Below are 23,442 nucleotides of genomic sequence, written 5' to 3'. Positions count from 1 at the left end.
TGACCAAGTTTCCGTGCGTAGAATGACGGATTTCGCACTCCACCGGCGCACTCGCCGATGACTGCTGTTGCGGCACGCGCAATACAGGTGGGCGACGGATGATCAACTAAGTGCGGCAGTGGGCATCCGATTTGCTCGGCACACGCGACCGGCAACGTTAGAAAGCCTCTTCCACTCTTCTTCGAAGCCTCCTTTCTGCGCCGCGTAACTAAATCCGGTATTTGTTGCGCTTTAAAGAGCGGGTGGAGGAGATATCGAGAACCGACTGCGGCCGTCGAGGAGGAGAAGGAAGGCGCCCGTGAGGAACGTGACCGTTGAGTATTGAGCAGTCGGCGGCTGCGCGCCTAATTGTCTCCACACCTCGGGCGGACGGAGATCAGTTTGCTGTTGAGACGCCGCCCCGTCGAGATGCAGAGGACGCAGCTGAGCATCGCCGTAGCCTTGGTCCTGTGCGCCACTTGCTGTCACGGCTATGTTGCCGTAGCGCCGGCAACCATGGACGGAGGTGAGCGGCTACATTTATTGATTAAAGTGAATCGCTTTTTTTGCCTCTTATTGTCCATTTTCGTATTTTGTCGGTGGCCGGTGGTCTAACTCGCCAAATTTTTTCGTTCGCTCGTTCGTTCGCTTGCTCATTCGTTTGTTCAGGCCAATCACCGTCGATGGTTTCTGCACAATTTTATACCTAATACCTAGCGTTCACTCTGAAAAAAGGCTCTTAGCTCATGGCTAACAATGGGGTTACATAATGGGGTACTTGCGGCTTTTGAAATCTGCACAGAAATAATATAACAAAATTGGGTTCATGCTAAACGTTCGTGGCTGAGGCCAGTGTAAGTCTTTTTATTCCACAGTCCGTACGTCAGTAGCTCAAGTCTGATTTTGTCATATGTTATTTGGTCTGTTATGTAGATATGTGTATATACGTCAGCAATCTCGTCCGCGAAACCTACAGTTTACGAAATTCTCTGTCTCTTGATGTAGCTTTACTCCTTGCGGCGCCCTACCTTACAAGTTTGCGGAAATATAATTCTTTTTTTGCTTTTAGTTTTGCTTGCCCTGAAATTAGGAGTAGATGGGGCCAATAAAGACGCTAACATCTTTTTCAATCACATATCAATTCAGCTAAGTGGACGCCACCGTTCGTATACAGCTTATGCGGTGAGAAAGGCGCAGAGAATGATCGTTGCAAAAATAGACGCACAGGGTTCAGCCCTTGTTGGCCGCTGGTGTGTTGCGAGTAGCTGAAAATTTTTAAGCGATCGCTGTTCGGGAAAATTATCGTCGTCGCATAGCCCTTTCAGGTGCTGCGTACATAATTGTGGACGCCAAGATTGTGCGTCAACAGCAGAAGCATTGATGAACGTAATTATATTTAAAGTGCATAGCATACAGCTTGAAACACTTCTGGTTGCATTTATGCTGCAAGTTAGAAGATGTGCAAAATGTTTTCGTAAAACGATTGGTAATTAAGGTAGTGCACTATTGCTGGGTATGAGTATGTCGTATGCAATTCTTTTATTGTTTTTTACAATGCGTTGCACCAGGCGCCTGAATACTTTTCAAGCCTGCTGGACATGAAATAGTTGATGTTCTCATATCTGGTGTTCCTTTTGTCAGCTTTCGCATGGAGTCGATCCACATACTGGAAACTTGAGAACGTTCACTAAAGAATTGAAAATTCTTAACTTATTCTGCAGCTGTGCGCTTCTTATGGTTCTGAAGATACCAGGAATACACAGGTTAAATTTCGATACCATTTTATCATGCCGCACTTCGTAGGCGCCACTAAAGGAGCGGTAGCAACTGCGATCGCTTGCTTAATTGAGAAGCCAAATATTTATGTGAAGCCAAATATGTTTAGCTTTTGTTTAACGCAAAGCTGTTCTCGCGAATATAGAAGCGCTTGAAAACGTCATACACATGATTTTCCCAGGGTACTAAATGATAAACCGAGTCCATGAAAGGGAATGGGGCGGATCGGTGATTCGTAGCTGCAGTGAAGGATTCTTGGTTGATTATTAGCTTTTCAGAAAAGTACTGAATAGCCGTTTTTGCCCTCTTGGAAGCGTTATATTAATACACAAATCACGACCATTGAAAAAAGGTGTTCAGGTGATGGTGCTGCTGTGACGCGATACGTGACCGCAGTGGGTGATTGAAGAACGGTGAACATCCTGGCACTATTGCACAACTTCATTCTATCTCTCGCATCGCACGGCTTCCGGTGCGTTCAAGACAAGAAACTTCTTTTCATTTGAGCGCTCGCTCGCTGCGATTTCTTCAGGCTTTACAAAACATGTTTCCCTTTATTTTTGTAACACTACAAATTATTGCAGCGCATTGGAGCACTGACGTGTTTAGCCTGGATATTTTTTCTGCAGACAGAGAGGGTGTGTGGTCGCGTACGAGCTTCATGACTAAAGAATACTATAAAACGGAGCACGAGTAGTTTAGTCTTTCGAAGTATATATTGGGCACTAAGGCCGGCAGTTAAAGTACTCCATACGCAGAAGAGTTGCTCAATAGGGTCGTTGCTCAATTGGTAGAGTATCAATTAAATACCATTAATTGCTTCACATAATAGTTACAGTTCTTATAAAAAAGAAATACAAAAATTAGAGGACGCTTAATCTTCAGTTTTATGAGTGGAACGCGATAGCGTTATCGGGCCCCGTTCGCATCGCATTCTTGTTTGAGTCGGCTTCACTGCAACACAGAATTGGGGAAAGCCAGCTTATGAAGACCAAAATTACACCTATACTGTTAAAGTCGGCTTCAGTTTTAAACGGAAATGCATTGCTAGGAAAACGTTTTTCTAGGGGCAATATAAGCCGTCTTATATTAAAATGTGAAGACCCTAGGACCTTTCTTATTATTTTAATAATTGTTTACTATTGCTTTGATGCGCGCGCGTGTCCAAACCGCATTAGACAGGCGCCAATTTTACCTACCGAGGATGCGAGTGCCATCTGGATAAGATTTTCGCAGGTAGCCTACCCGAGCGCGCCGCTTTTCGTATGGTAGAAATGCTGAAAGAGGGGTTTGTGTTTGAGTTTCCTCGTAACAGAATTAGGTTTCCTGTAGATTCAAATAAGAGTCCGACGTCACCATGTCTGTAAGTTGTGGTTAAATCATATTTTGCCATTTTTCTGACGGATTTCACTGTGAGAAATTCAATTTTTATTCACTAACACCTTGCGCCACGCGGAGGGCCTGCGCGGTTGGGGTGTTCGGCGATCATTTTCTCCGCTACGGACGCTGACATCCACGCCGACGCCGGATTTTCTGCGACCTTAACGTTACCGCGTTAAAAGTAAGTTTCATATGCGATGAATATATTGGGACATACTGTCAAGGTGAAATGCTGAGGAACCACTGCAGGACATGAAAATTATGCGAAAATCAAGATATTACCATACTGTTGGTATATGAGTAGGGTGAAGCAAAGAAGAAGTTGAGCACAACTATATGCACAATAAGTAAACAATGAACGCCGTGACAAGTACAAGTATGCGAGTGCCCATAAATATAAATCAAGCTTGACGAACACGCCTGTGACAAGAACGCACATGGACATACTTCGATACAAGGACATTTCAACTGCTAAATAAATTGCAATGAGCAATATATGTGAAAAATAGAGCAGATTGCCAACATACGTAAATGTTTTAAAAGCATTATAATGCACGGTGAGAGAAGGAAACAGATAAATAAAGCGAACAACAGTTAGAACAAATTAATAGTCCGCGAAACCTGCATGATGATGATTATGATGATGATATGTAGGGTTTTGTGGCGCAAGGACCAAGTATGGCCAAAGAGCGCAAGACTATTGTTTGAAACGTAGAACATGTGAGTTGGGCTCCTGTAATCGAGAATTTTCTTCATATTTTGGTTCCCTTTTCCTCACTATTTCTAAACTTTAATTAAGGGTTAATATCCCCTATGACTTCCGTTACTTCATTATCTGTCGGCTTCATGTGGTTGCGTCTAAGGGTCATTCCACGTCACCTGTCCCAATCGTGTTGCTCGACCAATACCCATTTCTCTAAAAAAATTTGAAAAAAGTTCTGCGTATATAAGCATTATTTTGAAACATATTTGGAGTGAAAAAAGAACTTTTTGGGCACGTGGGGTCTGTTTCAATTTCACGAAACTATGGAAAACCAGGTGCGAAACAAAATCTGCCAAAAATTGACTGTCTCACCTATTATTTCAAAAGATGTGTGCTTGCGTTGTCTGAACACTTTTTCTTTCAATAAACACAGTTTCACAAAATAATCTCATGTTCTTTAACCCTTAACACCGAGGCAAAAATGCGAAATTATAGCTTCCTTGGTGAATTTCTTTTTCACAAAAAATCGTCGCGGAAGGGAACCTGGAATTATTTTCAAGGAACTATTCCTAAAACGTGCTTTCGTCTGAAATGTCATTTTCGCCTCTGTGCTGCGCACAGGATCTAACATAAAAGCATGAATTACAAATGCTGTTATGTACAAATGCTGTTATGGGCTATGTTGGGACGTCGGTAACACACTAAGGTGGTCCATGATGAAGCACAAACCTAACCGGAACGCCCACGTATTGTGTCCCATATTTCGGGAAATAACTTGAAACTGGTGTCATGCTTGAAATTCATTTCAAGTTGATATGACTTGCAGGCTCCCAGGCTACGATTTGTAAGTTATAATATGTGCTGGAATGTAACTAATTAAGAGGTCAATTAGGGATGTTTTGCTATACAGTCGAATACTCGGTTAGATTTCTCGTGATAGTAATGTCCGCCTCTCTGAATAATCCAGCTCAAGAACCAGAATTATGCTGTCAAAGGCGATATTTAAAAATTACGTAAAACCTAGAAATGATCACTTAGTATATAAACGCGATAAAGAAAACACAGTAGACATGTAACAGTATCATTGACTTAAGTATCGCAATGCACCCAATAATAAAAAGGTATACTTATTGGCTTCTTCAGGCTTGTCATAACGAAGGCCCTGTGCTGCGTGTCCCAACCAAAAAAACTTTGTCAACTACCTTTTATCTGGCGCCAAGTAGCCGGAATAATAGCAGATAGATATCATGGAGTGCATACGGCAGGCATTGCCAAATCCTAACTGGGAGCTTACCACTGTCGTTGAACAGAAAAGTGCACAATCATTGCATTCTACCGGTGCTAACATATGGGGCAGAAACTTGGAGGTTAACAAAGAAGCTCGAGAACAAGTTAAGGACTGCAAAAAGAGCGATGGAACGAAAAATCTTAGGACTAACGTTAAGAGACAGGAAGAGAGCGGTGTGGATCAGAGAACAAACGGGGATAGCCGATATTCTAGTTGGCATTAAGCGGAAGAAATGGAGCTGGGCAGGCCATGTAATGCGTAGGATGGATAACCGGTGGACCATTAGGGTTACATAATGGATACCAAGAGAAGGGAAGCGCAGTCGAGGTCGGCAGAAAACCAGATGGGGTGATGAAGTTAGGAAATTTGCAGGTGCAAGTTGGAATACGCCTGCGCAAGGCAGGGGTAATTGGAGATTTCAGGGAGAGGCCTTCGTTCTGCAGTGGACATAAAATAGGCTGATGATGATCATGGAACAAGAGAAATATGCTCAATAAAGCTGCCTATCAACAATATTGGTTCCCCTGATTCATTTCGCTAATAAGTAAACGACGGTCGTTGATGAGGTTCGAAGAAACAGACATAACTGATGAGACGGAGGTGCGAGTTAAATCTGACTGCGGCACAGGTTAACACGCTGCACTATTTGTTAAAGATATCCGCCGGCCTGCAATCACTAGAAACTGTTCCCGAATCAATTTGTGGTTCACCATCGAGTGAGGGTCAGCCACATTAGAGGCACGGAAACCGAGACGCATAATTTTTTTAAGGTCAAACCGATCTGCAGCCAAGAGATTGTGAAGCCCAGGAAAGCGCAGGAGAATTTTGTGTAGTTTTTATGACAGTATATTATTGCTAAACGATTGAGGAATGAATGTGGGCGAAAAAACAACTTGCCACCGGTGAAGCCCAACTAACAAGCTCGGCATTATGCAACACCATTGTAGAATCAGCACAATTGCAATGAACGAATTCTGCTATGATGGCGGTTGTTCCAACGGCTAGATTCTTAGGTGTTTATACAGGGTGTCCCAGCTAATCTTAGCTAAGCGGTTGAACGAAAGAAAATGTCGCAGTTTCGCGCGAAAGGCGAAGCATAAAATGCGATATCAAATTAGTAGAAAGCTATACGGAGTAGGAATAGTAGTTTTATCGGCTGCATAAACTTTCGCTTACTAACTGATTTAACAAGCGTGGTGTCAGCGCGCACAAGCATACATGAATAGATTACACTCGATGACCGCAGACAACCACTGTCAAAACGCTGGCGTGAGGAAGCGGGGCCGCTGCAGCGAGCGAGAGTTCGTGCGGTCTATCGCTTCAACGGAAACTGAGCGGAGAAAGCACAACGCATACAAAGGTCAGATCCGTGTGAAGATCGCTTTCAAGACACGGTACGCGTGACAGCCCGCACCGGCGCAAAGTACTAGAACGCATTTGTTGGCACAGTAGAAACCGCCCCCCACCCTCCCTCCCGCGCTGCCTTCCCGCTTTCCTCCTTTCGCGTGGGAGATTGCGTCGCCAGTACCCCTTGCGCCCGGTTGCAAAATACACATTTGATGCCGCAGCACAGCGTCGCCCCCCTCTCTCCCTCCCATACCCACATGGCCTTTCGCGCGACGGAAGTCGCGTTTGCTCTCTGCCGTGCGTTCGCTCTCCGTAAAAGCGCTCGTCCCCCGCGCGCTTTCACTAGCACATACGGCCCGCGGCGACGATTTTATCACCCTTGGACTTTATACGGAACCTCACGGCGATGGCGACAGTGACGACGACCACGACATCGATGGCAGAAATTCGCTTGAAGTGTCCATAAAATTGCTATCGCAATAAAGTAAAATAAAAGAAAATGACCAGCCCTTCCCATGTCGAGAAATGGGCTTAAGCGAAGCCTGCCGTGTGTGTACCTGACCTACTACTTTTCCTTACCTTTCCTACTACTTTTCCTTCCTTTTCGTGCAACTTTTCCTTCCGTTGCCTTGTACGATTCACTGCTCGTCGCTTTTTTGGCTTGTGTTCGAATCTACGAGTTTGCTCGGCGGCGTGAAAAACAGCATTCGCCTGCCATTGCCGCTTGCGAGTCTTCGAAATGGAATTGCTTCAAAATTAAATCTGTCCGTCACGTAAGACAACGAATAGCTCATACCCTCTTAAGCAGTGGCTAACGCGGCTTCCCCATTTCGATGACAGAAGAGAAATAAAACACTACGCTGGAATGACGAGCGGCAAAGGAGCCAGTTGTGGAAGAAGACGACGACCACGAGCGCGGGAGCCATGGCACGGGCAAGTGCCGAGCACGAGCACCAGCGAAACCCGAGGGGCGCCAACCAGCCGGCTGCGGAAGAAGGCGAGGACGTTCGAGCCAATGCTGATGATCGTAGTTTTCCGCGTACACCAACCCCGACACATAAAGCTTCGCTTAAAAACACGGTGCGAGATACAATTATAAGACCTATGGTGTTGCGTAGTCAGAGGCCTGACGACCGAACATCGTAGGTCTTAAAATCGGGTCGTCAATCTAGTTTTTTCAATCTTGCTTTTCGTTGAACAGCTTGGCTAAAGCTAGCTGGGACGCCCTGTTTATGTGTACAAGATTTAACCCCGAAAGTGTTAGGCAGTGCCACTCAAGGGCCGTTGCGGCGAATGTGGAGCACTCTTTGGGGCGATGGCTTCACGTAGCGCGTGAAATTTGGGGGAAGGCGGTTTGATCGGCCACAATAAATCGCCTATACAATTTTACAACAGCGTCATCGTTTGGGACATTGTGCACAGCTCGGTTTGAGCCTCCATGGCGCTGGTTTCATTTAAATGCAGAAAGCAGATAAGCGGATCACTGCTCGTGCTGCAATTAACTGTGGACGCTGTCATGTTCGTTTTGATGTCTTACTGGTGTTCTTTGGGGCTATATATATATATATATATATATATATATATATATATATAGTGTAATGAAGAAGACAAGACGATGACGAAGCAGTCAGCAAGCAAGCCACAGTGTTGGTGCTAACCACGCGCCACGAGCTTGCGCTTGCCCGGATTTTGGCTGCTGGTCGCCTCGCCGCTTCTTGACGTTCGCCTGACGTTTCTCGCCTTCATTGACGTTTACACGTGAATAAATCACGTTGCAATAGTATTATTAACTCCGTTGGAACTAGAAAGACGTGCGCTCATTTTGGTGCCTATCGTGTACGTGTGTGCCCAAGTTTATGGTAGCGATACTAACGATATGCGAACCAGGGTAGGGCAGGTTGTGGGAGGGGACATGCAGATAAGTGTTGTCGCACGTCGCTACCAGGAACTTCGGCGTCACAGGACCAGTACACGACCCCCCCCCCCCCCCCCCCTATCTCTCTCTCTCTCTAGGCTAAGCCTCTGGTTTATTGGAAATCGCGCAACGAATCTTCTTTCGTTGAAAGGAAGGCAAATTGTTGAAGGAAGGAATATTATAAGGAAGACAAAAAAAAGCAATGAAGTTTACTGACTTCTAAAAATAATAAATTCTGTTATAAATTATAAATAAAGTTCATTGCCGGCCTGCCTGCTATAATTTATAAAAGCTGCGTGGAAGCACATTGTATACATTAAGAAAAAAAAAATCATCGCCGCTGTCGCAAGTCACCTTGTTGGCGCCGTTTCTGCACGTGATTGGCTGCCGTTTTGCGACGTCATCTTCAGTATCCGTGTTGGCTGTTTCGGTGTGGCGCAGCAGAGGTATCGTAATTTGAGTGGCGTATTGAAGGACACTAAACGAAACTTGCATGCGAGCAGCTCGACAACTGCGACCCACGAGTTCCCAGATTCCTTACGGATAAGCTTCCGATGGCAAAAAAAGGAAAAAAATAAAAGAACAGGAGATTTATTTCTTTATTTTACCATCAGATAATACAATGCATTATATACGCAAAGGGATATACTAGCATAAAGAGCGAAGGAATTGCAAAATAACCCAGGACAACACAACGAGCACATAAAAATGTCATCGGATGAGTTGATCGCAATTAGAATAGTGCATCGCACGTATAAACAAAGCAAAAATATAGAGAATACGTAGGCTGAAAATATATGTGTACAAAAATATGATGGTTTTTCAGCTTGCGAGGGATCTGCAGAAACGATATGTGTCTGGAATGCTGACGAATCAGGTACATTGGTGTTTTTTCGCACATGTTTTAAGCGAGATGCTTGAAGCGAGACGGAAAGCACGACTTGCAGAAGCTTCACGTGCATTCGAGACGTCGCGTCAACCGGCGTGAACGGACTGCTGGCCCCGTTCTTCGTTTTCTTAGTGCACAACTAGAAAAAGGGTAATGGTTTACGGTGCTTTGTTGGAATGCTTTCTACGGATTTGGAAAGCGCGAAGTATAGTCTTTTATCTTCTGCCATGTTTGACGGGTGTGACGAGGACGCAACGATGTGTTAGGCAAACTAGATCCAGAGGCTTGAATGATAGGCCCCTCTCGAAGCAAAACGTCCGGGGACCTTGGTATAAGCATTCTTGGTCCCAAAGGCCTAATTGCACTCCTAGAAGGCGACTGGACTGTACGAACGCTTGTGCCAGCTAGCTAACGTTCCTCTGCGAGTGTGTTCAGAATGATTGCCTCTTTATTCTTTTTTTAAACATTTACTTCATATCTATATTTTTTTCCGTTCCACACGCAATGTGCAGGGTAATCAACCGGGTGCGTCCTTGGTTAACTTTCCTACTTTTCCCTCTTGGTTTCTCTCTCTCTTCTGCTATGTTCACTCTGGCAAAAATGCACGCTCCCACAAAACGCGAAGCCATTTAGATTAGCTGGGCGTTGTGCAGACAGGACACAGGCCGGCAGTCATCCAAGACATGACATAGCTGACATTGTCGTACATGAGACATCGCTATCAATGCAAGGCAGCTACACGGCCGCGGTGCATCGCCACATGAAATGCGTGGCTAACGCACGAGGATGGTGTCGGGTGAGGTGGCTCCGTGCACACGAAGAGGACAGGCGGAAGAGACGGTAGTGGTTATTATATAAGCTTTACTGTTATGCTAAGTTGCATGAAATCACAGAGTCCTTATTTTGGTAGAGATACCACTGTACACAGAGTGAATGAACTCTGCAGCACGTTTTTTTACTGATCCAAGTTTGTATGTTCGTCGATGAGATATATTTGATGTTGCTTCCTGGCAGACGCATATATTTTGCAATGCTTCGTTGCTTTACCTAAGTTGACTCCGCCACGAGCCCCATGACGTCTTCGAGGCAGGCGGTGTTCGCTCAGGCAAAGCCATTTCGATTATGCCACGCAGAAATGCGACACATCAATCGCCGCTCCATGGAACATCTATGTAGCTTGCTGCACATACTGATGATTCGGTCTCAAGCTGTTAAGATGAGGCATCGTTTGTGGTGGGAAATCGCACTGGAGGAGCTGATGTCCGGTCGCGGATCGTGGAGCGTCAGAAGAGGATTTGATAGGGAGCTCTCAACGGAAGTCTGTTTCTATTTATGAACTCGAATACACGTGAAACACAGAAGCGCTCTCAACGGACAACCGCTGAACGAATGAAATTTCATAAATTTATGAGAGATAGCTATATCTAAGATTTTACAGCCTGAAACATTTTACTATATAGCATACAATCTGTGATGTTCACAAAAAGATATTCAGACAATAATGTTACATCTCCGTCAATATGCAGCGAAAACAGATATCAAATGTTTTTGGTCATTCCAATAGATATTTTGATAAAATTGAACGCCGAGACTTGTGCTATGTACAATTTCGGTGCTAGAAGAGTCAAGAGTAAGGTTTATGCTGAAATCCACCGTTACATTTTTTCTCTACTGCAGATACCGCAAGTATAGCATTAACTTGAGTCATAGGAGGTAGTATTGGTATAGCTTTTGTGTTTATATGTTGCTTTAAAAGTGACCTTCACCTGATATGACACCTCTGCGTACTTACGCAACGCACTTCGTCGATTGGCAGGAGTACGTTGGGTAAACAATCCTATGTCCATGCTTAAACTGAACGCTGCACTGATAACAATCCGCATTCGATCTCTATCAGCTCGCTCTGATATCAGCGTCATCGAGTAAACTCGAGCACTTGGAGGCTGTGCACAGAAAGGGACTTCGCCTGGCGATGGGAGTTCCACAGACGGCTTCGAACAAGAAAGTCACTAATGAGGCAGAGTCTCTTCCACTCCGTCTCTTGGCATCTCAGGCGTTGCTGACGCAGCTATTACGGCTGGGCGAGTCCCGCGCAGGCACGGCGCTTCTCCGGCGGCTAAGAGCAAGAACTCGCTCACATTTCCATGCGGCGCTGAACACTTTCTAATTTTTAGGATTGGAATGGCCTAAACGCAGTCGCCTTGACCCGCCATGGTCTTTTTCAGACGTTACCTGCAGCCTCAGTGTACCCCACCTACCGGCGAAACGCACCATTTCAATTGCAGAAGCAAAGTTTATTGTGCTGGAACACTTGAGCACAGCGTTTCAACGCCACTTGCAAGTGTACACAGATGGTTCGGTGTGCGCACAAACAGATAGCTGTGCAGCGGCATTCTGCATACCATCCCTTGATGTGTCATGGTCTGGCCGACTGGATCGCGTAGTTTCCTCTACAACAGTAGAAAGCGCCGCAATCACCGCGGCTCTGCGGAAACTACGGGCCTTTTCTGCGCGAGATGTCGTGGTGCTGACGGATTCCAAGTCAGCGTTACAGAGATTGCATCGTGGCCTACCTCAAGAGAAATTTACAAGGCAATCTCTGGCACTGATTAACGATCTAACAAGCAAAGGATTTAATATAAGATTCCAGTGGATACCATCACACGTAGGAATTGATGGAAACGAGAAAGCTGACACCCTTGCACGCCTAGCGCTGACATGTGTCCCAAAAGTGAAATCTCCAAAAGCTTTTCAGAACCCAAAGGATGCAATCCGCCTTCACTTTAGGGAGATACACAAGAATCCCCACGAAGCCTGTGTGACTCATGGATTTACCTGCGAAGAAGCGACGCTTTTATACCGCATCAGGACCGACACCGCGTACACCACAGCTTGGTTATTCAAGACTGGGCTTCGCGATTCCCCATTCTGTGCTTTCTGTGGTGACATTGGTGAGATCGAACATTTCATTTGGATATGCCCGCAGTTTGACAAAGGAAGAAAAGCGATGGTCGACAGCCTACAAAAGAGCGGTCTTACGCACAGGACCTCTGAAGACGTCGTTTTCCCCGGAGGGCCTGCGATAACCAGGAAGAGAACGCAACGACTACTGATAGCCTTCCTGCGAGACACGGGGCTCATAGACACTTGGTGACACACCTCTGATTTCAACTCGAAGGAGGATCAGGCGGAACAATTGCCGACTATGTATGCCAGGCTAACCCCGCCTGCTTCAACATCACCACCACCACCACCACCACCACCACCACCACCACCACCTCTGCGTATCCATTTAACTAGCCTCAATAGTGACAAAGATGTCATATTAGCTTAGGACTTACGTGAAATTATTACACACTTATATGGCTACAAGCGCGAAATGCTGGGCTAGTTGGTTCATGCTTTAAGCGAAAGAAATCAGCGAAAACTAGGATGCAGGACCAGAAGGAGGCTACTGTGTGTGTCTCCTTCTGGTCCTGCGTTTTGGTTTCCGCTGGTTTCTTTCGCTTATGCGGTTACACGTCACATGTTACAACGTGAGCTTTTCAATACGGTTATTCGCAGATTATTAGTATAATTTATCAATTTCGTTTGCTTTACGTGTTTCTACAGCAGCTGTTGCCAGAATTGTGATATCGTTTCTATTATGTGGGAAGAGATTTCAGTACGGCATGCTTTGTTCTTGTTGTTCCCGTTCTGAACGACTAATTTGACACCTCTGCGTATCACGTTAACTAGCCTTAATAGTGACAAAGATGTCATATTAGCTTAGGACTTACGTGAAATTATTACACACTTATGTGGTCCACCTGGTTATCAAATGAAATTAGCAACAACATTAAAGTGTCTGCTCCTGCTGTTAGAAATTTAGGTTATTGCTTCTAAATGCAGTAAACGTCAGCGAAAATAGTTTAGTCAGTTGCCAAACAAGATAATGTGCCGACGCCACCGGTCTGTGTCCACTAGCCAAGCTTACAAGCGGACCTCTTGCCTGTTCTAAGGCCACGACAACTCTCTTGTGTTTCTCTTCAACACGAAGCATTCTTTGTCTTATTCTTGGCACATTGCGGTCGGTAGGTAAGTAGGTCTGGCCTCGCTTTAATAGAAACTAGAGAACCTGTGACTGACGGCAGAATCGCACCTCTACCGTTGAGCACAGCAGCCCGGTACTCTCACCATTAGACCACGATATTCTTTTGCTTTGTCGCCTAACATGTCGAACAGAACAAGATCATATTACGGTGAACCTTGTGCTGTCGCGGCCTAGTGGTTAGAGCATTGAGCCGCTGTGCTCACTTAGACCACGATCGCAGGCATACTTGTCTCGCTCTAAAGCGAGTGAGCTCTTTAAAACGCTCGGCGCGCGCACCCCGTGCCACTTTCTCGTCTTCTTTCCTAGCTACATCTGAGACCGGCCCGATTTCCCCAGCACTTTCCTCGGAGCACGCTACGTGCGACGTTGTACGGACTTCATGATCGCCCAAGTTAACCATGCTTGAACATTTCTTCGTCATCATCGTTTTACAAACACCGCATGGCATAGCTGATTGCATAACACGTAGTCACTGATGACCTCACAATCTGTGTTTCTCTAGTTTACGCTCGTCCACTACCTAGCTAGAAAGCTCACGTGCAACGGCCGGCGTATAAATTATGCCATGTACCTCCACACGATCGTCTTCAACGTGGTCGTCGTCGAGCTGCGGTCGTCACAGACATGTACGCCCGATCCACACAGGTAACTACTCAATATACACAAACACGTTGGTCCACCTGGTATGACTTTGCGGCACCTGGTCAAACAATGCTAAATAGCCAGGTACCTGTAACATACAATACAACATACATACCACTATTTCTTTTTGACTGCTCATGATGAGCGTTATCAGGCTCTAACAACACAATTACCCAAAAAAGATTGCTATTTAGATCCTAAACTACAACCATGAAGCTACAATGCGAAAAAACATATTAAAGTTTGATGTATGAGCAACACTGATTCGCACTAAGCACCTTCTCACACTAACACAATGTTCGGTACATAAATGCCACAAGACATTTTCGATACTAAGTGGGTGCATAAATCTTCTAAGTGCCTACAATTTGTGAACATCGAACACTCTTATGTGCGTCATTGTGACATTCTGGCATCCGTATTTCCAAACTGCTCAGCCACCTACCGCATTAACATTCGTACTAAGACATGAACACAGAAACCACAATAACTCACTAATTTTCCATTTTCCATCTCCCGCATTCCTCGTGCTTTTCCTAATTTTCCATGAAGTATTCTGTCTACCGCTTGACATTGAGCAGGTGCGCTCGTACTCATTTTTCTGTGGAGCCTTCATGCTAATTTCCACTTATAATAAATATGCACTCTAGATATTCTAAGAGCTACCCGAATTTGTCTGTGTTTCTGAAGTCCCGATCCCTTTTGTTCTTAAATGCTTCATAAACCTTTTGCGCTCTTTAGCTTTATTCATATTTTTATACACAGGTGAGATTCTTCCACTAGGAAAAATCTCCAAGCATAACGAGAGCCTCTAATTCTACCACACCTCTGCGTTTCCTGTATCATTTTCCAGTTTTCTCCATGTGTTCATTCTTCTGTTCCGTTTCATTCTGACCATTGTCGCATTAGCCTAAATTATTTTGTTGACCCCATCTTCAACAATTTCCTCCTTGTTTTTTACGTCGTGTTCATTGGGAAAGCTTCACAGGTCTAGTAAACAAGTCGGTCGTCTTCTTTTCGACATGAATGATAGCCTCGGTCCATCTCCAGTAAAATATACCGCCACCCTCCCAATACAACTGCTCCTCTAAGTAGCCGATTTGCCAACGCGGCTTTTTTGAGGCCACAACAAGCCACGGGTTCTTCTGTTGGGACTATGCATTGCTGCGCATCGTAACCCGCGTCGTCGGTAGTTATCCAAACGCCCCCGGTATACATGCCTCATCGCTTTTAAGTTGTCTTCAGCCTTTTCTAATCTTGTATGCTGTTCATTGTTGCCGTCATTACACTTGCAATCAATCCTTCCTATAATATCTCTTCTATTCGCCACCTCAACCAGAACCCTTTCCTTTCTGTCGCTGCATTTCTTGTTTGCGAGAGAGGCTTCTTGGTTTCTGTCTTATAGTGCTCATCTTTCCTTGCTACATTCACATTTAGCACTCCTGTTTCTTCCGGGGTGTCTAACCGAAAAAAAAATATGGGTTCAGATCGGGTTCGGATTCAAGGCACTCCGATTTTGTTCTGATTCAGTTCCGGTTTGGAGAAAAAAAAATTTATAACGGTTCGCGAACTGGTTCACAACTCCGAACCAGTTCGCGAACCCGTTGGGTAATTTTATTCAGTCCTATGGCGATATGCTGAATACTACTATCGACTTTTACACATGGAGAATGCGCAAAATTCATCAAGAGGAGGCAGAAATGCACAAATACGGGGAAATTTTCATGTACATACAAAAGACAGAGGTGATTGGTGAGCGTAATGTCTGCCTAACGTCGTAATCAGCGTAACGTCTGCGTAGCTTCTACGCTCATTACTTTGATAGCAGCAGAGTCAGTTAATTTTCGTTTTGCTTATGGCTTTTGCTACAAGATTGGTGGTGAGCGAATTGTGGCTTTGATCTATGGTGGCCAACACAGCGCGAATTCGCATTTGTTTACATAAATTACAGCTTCAACTTACTAGCCTGTAGCGATGAACGAATCCAGCATTTGTCATTTTGCTCAGCTTGCTCCTTTTTTAGAAGCAGCCGAAGACGTTTGTGTTTCTGAACGATGAACGGTTTGTGCTGAGCCATGCGCTGATTTTTCGTGTGCATCTGCGCGTGCGCATAGCCTTGCTATCGCTAAGGGCAAAGGAGTCGAGAGCACGCGCATTCTGCCCCACGAGTTATTTCTCCAACTCGAAGAGCGTTGTACTCTGCTTGGTTGAGCGCCGAACCTGCGTTCAACCATGGCACGCAACAACAGCAGACTTCGCGTTCCGTCTACAGCCGCGATTACCACTCACTGATAAGGAGGTAACATTAATTAGCATCCGTACTGGGATGGTAAGAATGAGTCATGCAATTGAGATCTTTGGTGTCCGTCGTCGAGGACATCCTCTTTCCCCCTCTTCGTGTTTATCTAATTTGAGTAACAAGTTGACCTAACAGCGGAATTGGGAGCGCCACCAAAGATGTTGATTCCGTGGAGCCCCTTGAAACGTTTTGGCCTGCGGTGTACAAATGGCGTGGCCGACTTTGGAAGTGCAAGCATCTCTGCCGAGGTGGCCGTGGTTACCAGCACGTTCCCATCCTCTATCTCCATGCTGGCACTAAATCCAAGTCGTGAGTCGTAACAATCTGTTAGTAGGGTGTGCCGCTTGAAAAAAAGTAATTATTCGAACGATCGTGCAAACTATTGACCATCCGTTGTCCCCTTATATGCTGTAACCATATTTTGTCGAACCGATAACCGTTATTATTTATCTCGATTCAGGTTCAGTGGGACACCCTTGTTTCTTCTAATAAACGCTTCATGCTCTTCTTCCTTACACCTCTTCTTTTTCTGTACCTCTTCCTCACGCTGCGCATAATACTGCATTTCTTGGGCAAATTCTCGGTGTTCCAACAGAAAAGTAATAATGTTCTTTTTTTTTGTTAAAGTACGTATCACTGCAACAACAAATGCTTTGCTCATTCTGTTTGCTCATTGGAAACCCATTCTACGCTGTCGCACTTCTCACGCGCTTCCCATTCATATACACTTTCTTCTAGTAAAAGGTTCACTATCTCTTTGCTGCTGAAACCCACTCCTTCGGCCGCAAACCATTAACTTGGCTCTGTCCGCGTTTAGCTCTGCACGAATTCCGTAAGAAATGAAAAAATAAAGTTACCGCTCTGGCAGACTCGCCACTTACTTTGTCATGGTTCTCGTCGCATGAATCAAGGGAATGAACATAGACAAGAACCAAACACAAACATTTATGAAATGAAAGCAAAATCCATGAGGCGAGCAACGATAAGTATAAATTATCTGCTGAATAACCGAACCTTATGCGCCGACAACCGTGGCAAAATACGTGACGAGACTGCCAGGATTAGAACCTGAAATCTTCTGAATGCTGACATTGATATAGGTTCAATGATGTAGTTTTTTTTATATTTGAGCTTGTTGGTAACAATTGAGGTAATGTTTCAGACTATGGGGGAGGGAGGACTGCCAAAGATAACATACGTTACATAACTTCCTTAAATATACTAGCTGTCAGCAGACGGCGAATGGCAAAGCGGACACATTGTATAGCAACCGAAATAACGTTTAAAATGTGTCTGAATAAGAAATACGAAAAAAAAATGATCAACTTATGAAGTTTAACGTCCCCGAAGCAATTCACAGCCTTTCACAAACGCCGTAATATGGATCTCCGAATAAATTTCAACTGCTTTGCCATGCTTTCAAAGCCCTGTGTAGGGGCCATTTATCACTTCTGTCACGACAGAATATGACCACTGGGGCCGGCAACCTCTCACTCAGCAGCAGCACGCAGCAGCCACCCGGACGGATCAAACGTAATCGGTTTGATCGTGAAACAAAATGATTCATACTGGCGAGATACATTGCGGAGAATTCCAGAAACAGGTCCCGGATACGTTCCAATACATAATGTGGTTCTCGTCTAACTACTTATTCCGGTAAAAAGTTACGTAAGAGCTTTTTTAGTCGTTTGTAAAACACAAGGTAACTGTAGTCCTAGATCCTTTTCCCATTTATAACTTAAACTCGCGCTAGCTATACTCGCACAATACAAGAGCAGCTCCGCAATGGACGACTTGGCCTGACTTGGCACACTAAGTGCGCGGACAGGTCAGATAGCGAAGGTCAAGGGAGCAGACGTTTTCCACGACACGGGTCGCTCATAGGTACAAACACCGTCTCGCTGTTGTTGCGCAAGCCGGGAGTAATCCCAGGCGCCGATTGCGACAGTGAAGCCTGTTTGCCAGTTGCGCCGGCTTCAGGGACCATACCTCTGCTTTTACTTTCTTCTTGTCAGGACATTATGCAACGTGATAAAAAGAGCCGCAGTCGTCAGCACACCGAGACACTGATGGAAGTGGGCGATGGCGTCAACGACTAATAACGCCACAGACGACGTGAGAGACTGCATCTTAGGTTCGACGTCGTGTTCAAGTCACGTACTAATAATCTCAAAAACGGATGCAACAGGTGGCGCCTGTTGTTGAACGCGACATAACATTGTGAAACCGGCGAGCGTAGTATCGTTGCGCACGCGTGGCCTTCCGAGTTTCATTGAGCCAAGTCACGGCCGCATCTGGGCAAGTCTAGACGTGTCGGCCACTTTGTTTCAAGCTGTAGTCAGCCGGAGGCTGATTCCAACCCACCAACTGCTATGCAAGATATTGCTTTAAATATTCTCTTCAAGCGCCGACTCATGAGTCGTATAAACGTTGTATAAACTTTTATACGCTATACCCTGTCCAGGATAAGATTCGTTTGGAATTTTTCACTTGTAACATAATTAAGCAAGGCTCCCCCCCCCCCCCATATCAATAATGAACTAACACGTACCTTAATCTGAATCGCGATCTACGTGGTACCTTCTTGGTTTCTGTTCGGCTTCGAATTTGGTACAAATAGCCAGATAGTAACTGTGCGTAGTAAGTATAGGCGTATACTTTTTTTTTTGTTAGACGTGAGTCTAGCCTGCAGAAATGTGTTTCTGTGTAGGAATAAGGTAACTTTATACCTTCTGATCCAGGTTGATCAACCAGTATCAATTCTCCCGTGTCACGAGATTCCCTGTTAGTTCCATGCTAAGTATTTCTGGCCTAGCTTTATTAATTCAATGAAGTAGTATAGTGCCCATATAGCAATAGAATGGTATGCATTTTGTATTACGATCGACTTTTTTGCCGAAAGTATTTTCGCCGCGTTATCATTCAACCACGTATCATTCAACTGTATGATTGCTGTATCTCTAGCCTCGTTTATTTTGTTGCTGAAACCTTTCCTATCGCACAGAAACAGTGTGTCTCTTATATAGCTACCAATATCATTGCCCAACAATGCAATGCACTTTTTGAGCTTAGAAAAACAAAGAATGATGAAGGGTATAGTATTTTGGGCTAGCCAGATGATGCATATTTGACTACGGTGCAGCGCAATGGACAGGCCCCACAGAAAGCGAGACAGACGGGACCAGCGCTTCTGCCGTCTGCGTCGTCTTCTTTTGGCCCCGTAGTAAAATAATAATAACAATAATAATAACAAATTAAGAATACGACGTGATCAAGGCCATCCGCGCAATTCTTCTTCATTTCTGTTCTTAGGCGTGCCATCGAATAACGCACGAACTCCTCCGTGTTACACGGATCGTTGACCGATCAGAAGGCGTGCAGGTTCGGACCTGTTATGGACACGTTTGAGTACATTGAAACTGATGTTTATATCGTCATCTCGGCAATCCGCCTGCCAGTAGGTTGTGGCTGCAGTTGATACAACCGCTTATACGCTTTGGCAGTATATGGAGTAATTCCCTACGGGCTGTGTAGATACAATACAGTGGTGACAAATAAAGAGGTCGTAGCACATGAAATTTACAAGCAAAAGTAGAGTCGCGAGAATTTGTGTCCTTCTTTATAAGCAATTGGTATAATTTAGTCCTTTCCTTAACAGGTTGCTGAAGGCATGAATTAGGGCGTCGGTGCATGACATATTCTAAGAGCTTAGGTAACAGTCAATTGCAAAAGTCTACGGATCGCGTGGCCTGATAGCTGTATATCTGCGCAGCCTCGCAACGGAGCCTGGCATTCGGCTTTACATCCTGCATCGCAGTAGTGTATGCGAACAACGTAGTATTTTACTGCTTTACTGGCTATGTTCACAAAGTCCACGTAGTTAACGTTACATCAGAAAACAACGGCTTTATGGTATTGTAAATGAGCCATGCAACGAACTTGGCAAGCCATAAAAACCCTTACTCAGCCACAGCTGCTCGAATGCGAAACAAAGAACACATTGAAATCTATGACGTGACAATGACGTACGGGAGCTAAGATTCCGCTACAAAATTTTTCAAATGGAACTTTGACTTCCACTTCTTGTTCCAATAATCAACCCAATTATCTTAATATTCACGCATATACATTTCTGAAACAACTGATCTCAGTCCAAGCTGATTTGCGGTTTCTTTTTTAGTGTCCCTTTAAGAATAACTCGGGGAGAGCTCCGATGCCGCCTACTGAAATACGGGTAAAACGCACAAATGCTTCTATGAGAAAACCTCTGCACTATTTTGAATGAAATGTGTGGCATTCAGAGAGAAAGTCAAATTCTACCGTCTGGAGAAAGCATAGGGCCTGGATCACGTTCAACCACGTGTGACACTTTGAGAGGTTCTGTTGAATAGTCCTAAAATGCTTACAAAAGAATTGCTGAGCAGCAGAATGTTACGATTTTTAATCTTTCAGCTTTGGCTAGTTTGATTGTTTGGTTCGTAAAGCTTCTTTTCGATTCCCCACAAGCTTTTTGTACAATCTCTAGTTTCTTTCTTTGTAGTGGCAATAGTGTCATTCTTGTAAAACAATTCGAAGCACAAATGACATTTACATTTACCTTGACTCAAATAATAAAGTTAAGGCTAGAAAAACACGACAAATAAAAAGATATACAGTGTGGTAGAAACAACAACGAAGTTTCTAAAACTAAACGATGCATTGAAGAAAAAAGGAAAACCTCCGTTGCCGAGCGCCTATTGTGCGCCAAGCGAATGGCGCATTGAAATCAGTGCACGGCGATTCGGCAAATCTGCCTTCCGCGAAATCGGAGAGACACGGGCGCGTGATGCAGTCATCGCACGTGGATGCCATGTCGATGTGCGTCGGGCGAAACCGGGATAGCCGAGGACTCCCCCCGTCTTTCTTGTTACAGCGTGCACATTCGCGTCACGCACAGGCGCCGATGGGACAGCGAGAAAACTGGCTTCGAGCTTCCGTCTTCTTTGGCGACTCAGTCGAAGCCTGATTGAGGTGCGAATTCTGGTGGAAATTTAATTTAGTACGAATATTTGATGTTGCAGCATCGGCTTACTTTTTGTGCACAATATTGTTTTCTGAAGAACGGGAAAGCAAAACTGCCTGCTCATTTAGAAGTCTAGGTTAATGCGTCACTTTTTTTAAAATACATCTTTTTTTGAGAGGGACTGCCTTAAAGCAACAACAAAGTGGAAAAATAATCTCATCTGTATTAGTTGCACTATTACCATAGCACAATAGTACGAATAAAAAAAAACAGAGAAGGTGGAGTTCATAGTTAACTCTCACAGCAGTAGACGGAGGGTGTTCAAGGTCAGCCGATTTTAGAGAAGTGACGAAAGCTTTCTGGGTTGATGATGGATGAGGCCAACCAACCAGGATATTTGCCTCCCTCTTCAGCTCTCCCCCGTGCAGGGCAGTAAACCGGACTGGCTAACCTCCCCTGCACTTTCACTCTCTCTAACAATGCCAAAGAAGCCACTCTTACCGTGAGCTTCATTAGTCGGAAAAGGCGCAATATAAATACGGGTGGCGACGCTGCCCATGTTGTCACGACTCCATGGAATTTAGAAGTCTCTTTCTCCTAGTTAATTCACAATGGGCAAAAGGTGGAATCGGTTGCATTGAAAAAAAAAATTTGGTGTTTTACGTGCCAAAACCACCATCAGATTATAAGGCACGCCATAGTGGGGGACTCCGGAATAATTTGGGTCACCTGGGGTTCTTTAAGGTGCACCTGAATCTAAGTAGACGGGCTTTTTCTGCATTTCGCCCCCATGGACATTTCTAAAGGAGTCAAGAAACGGAACTTGAGATGTTTGATGCACTTCTACTGAGCCACGACGGGGCAAATAGGAAGATATGCTTTCAAATCCGTGACGTCACGTCGGCTTAACGGCGCTGAGGTTCAGCGTCAAGTTCAACAAGTAGAACTTGGACCTCTATTTTTTCTTCTAAAATCAACCAATCACCGTGAAACGAACAAATATAAATGTTTAGAAGAATACTTTTTTAGTCTCAATTTATTTAGTGTTTCGCTGTATTCTCAAATTAACATTCTCTGCCCTATAGGAGTCATGTTACCGAGCGAAAATGAACGCTGCTTTACACGCTGTCACCTCAGGAAAAAGCAGGTTTAAATCACTAAACTATTGTATTGTTGTTAGCGCTTGTTTAGAAATATGGAAATTAGAAAACGTGACCCTGTCTCTCTCTAGAGTCGTGATATTTCCGCGTTTTAAATTGAGAAATTTACAAAATACACTGACGGTGTCTATAGAGTGAGGACGAGAAGAGCACATAAGACAGCACCATGAGCACCGGCCCTTCCTGTCGTATGTGCGGGTTTCATTCCAATCTTTCGTGCTGTTCTATAAACACTGTCAAAACGAACCAACTAGCCTAAATCAAGGCATTATTGTTAAAAAAGACTCTTATTAACTCAAAATATCACAATCAAAAGGAAGCAGGAAAAAAAAGTCACAGGCCTGCGCGGCACACGCAGCACAGTCACAGTGTAAGCTGCTGGAGCGGCTCAAGAGTAGCTCCAATTTCGGCACCACACACACCAGTGTCATCGCGACCAAGTCTCTTCGCCTCGTTTTGACGAGAACAATCTGAACTGTCCACCCGGCGTCGACGACGAGCTGCAGCTTGTAATGCTCTCTGCACAGCAATCTGCTGAGCCCGATGATGCCTGGTTGTAGCCCCGCACGTATAGCTCTACGATTCGCTTCTTCAGCAGCAGTTCGTACCTTGCGAGGAGACTCCATAATATGTACCGAAGAGGTATCCAGAATACGTGGCGCACATCTCACATAGGAATCGCGTTGATTGCGCGCCTCGTCTGAATCGCATCTCGTCGTTCACGCCCGCGCACGCTGCGTTTGCAGGCACGTTACCTAGATGGCGCCACCATACTGGCGGAGGCTGGGGATCGCGTTTTTTTATTGCGCGCCTCATCTGAATCACATCTCGTCGTCTGCGTCTGCGCACGCTGCGTTTGCAGGCGCCTAACCTAGATGGCGCCACCATGCTGGCGGAGGCTCGGGTCGTCTGCGCCTATAGTGAGCGTTTATATGGCATTTTCCCGCTGCCCGATAGCAATCGCTTGCG

At 45.0% G+C, this 23,442-nt stretch overlaps 1 protein-coding gene across 1 annotated transcript in view; it reads left to right on the top strand.

Annotated features, from left to right (window-relative positions):
• The first annotated feature begins 270 nt into the window (after positions 1-270).
• The window catches only part of LOC119453934 (uncharacterized), a 44,215-nt gene continuing 21,043 nt past the window's right edge, over positions 271-23,442 (top strand). Inside the window, exon 1 of the mRNA XM_037715970.2 lies at positions 271-505. Within this exon, the coding sequence (XP_037571898.1) occupies positions 409-505 (97 nt within the window). The 5' untranslated portion in view covers positions 271-408. The remainder of the gene's footprint in view (positions 506-23,442) is intronic.

The sequence above is a fragment of the Dermacentor silvarum genome, chromosome 5 (assembly GCF_013339745.2).
Source record: "Dermacentor silvarum isolate Dsil-2018 chromosome 5, BIME_Dsil_1.4, whole genome shotgun sequence".
Lineage (NCBI taxonomy): Eukaryota > Metazoa > Arthropoda > Arachnida > Ixodida > Ixodidae > Dermacentor > Dermacentor silvarum.
This window is presented reverse-complemented; position numbering and strand designations above follow the sequence as displayed.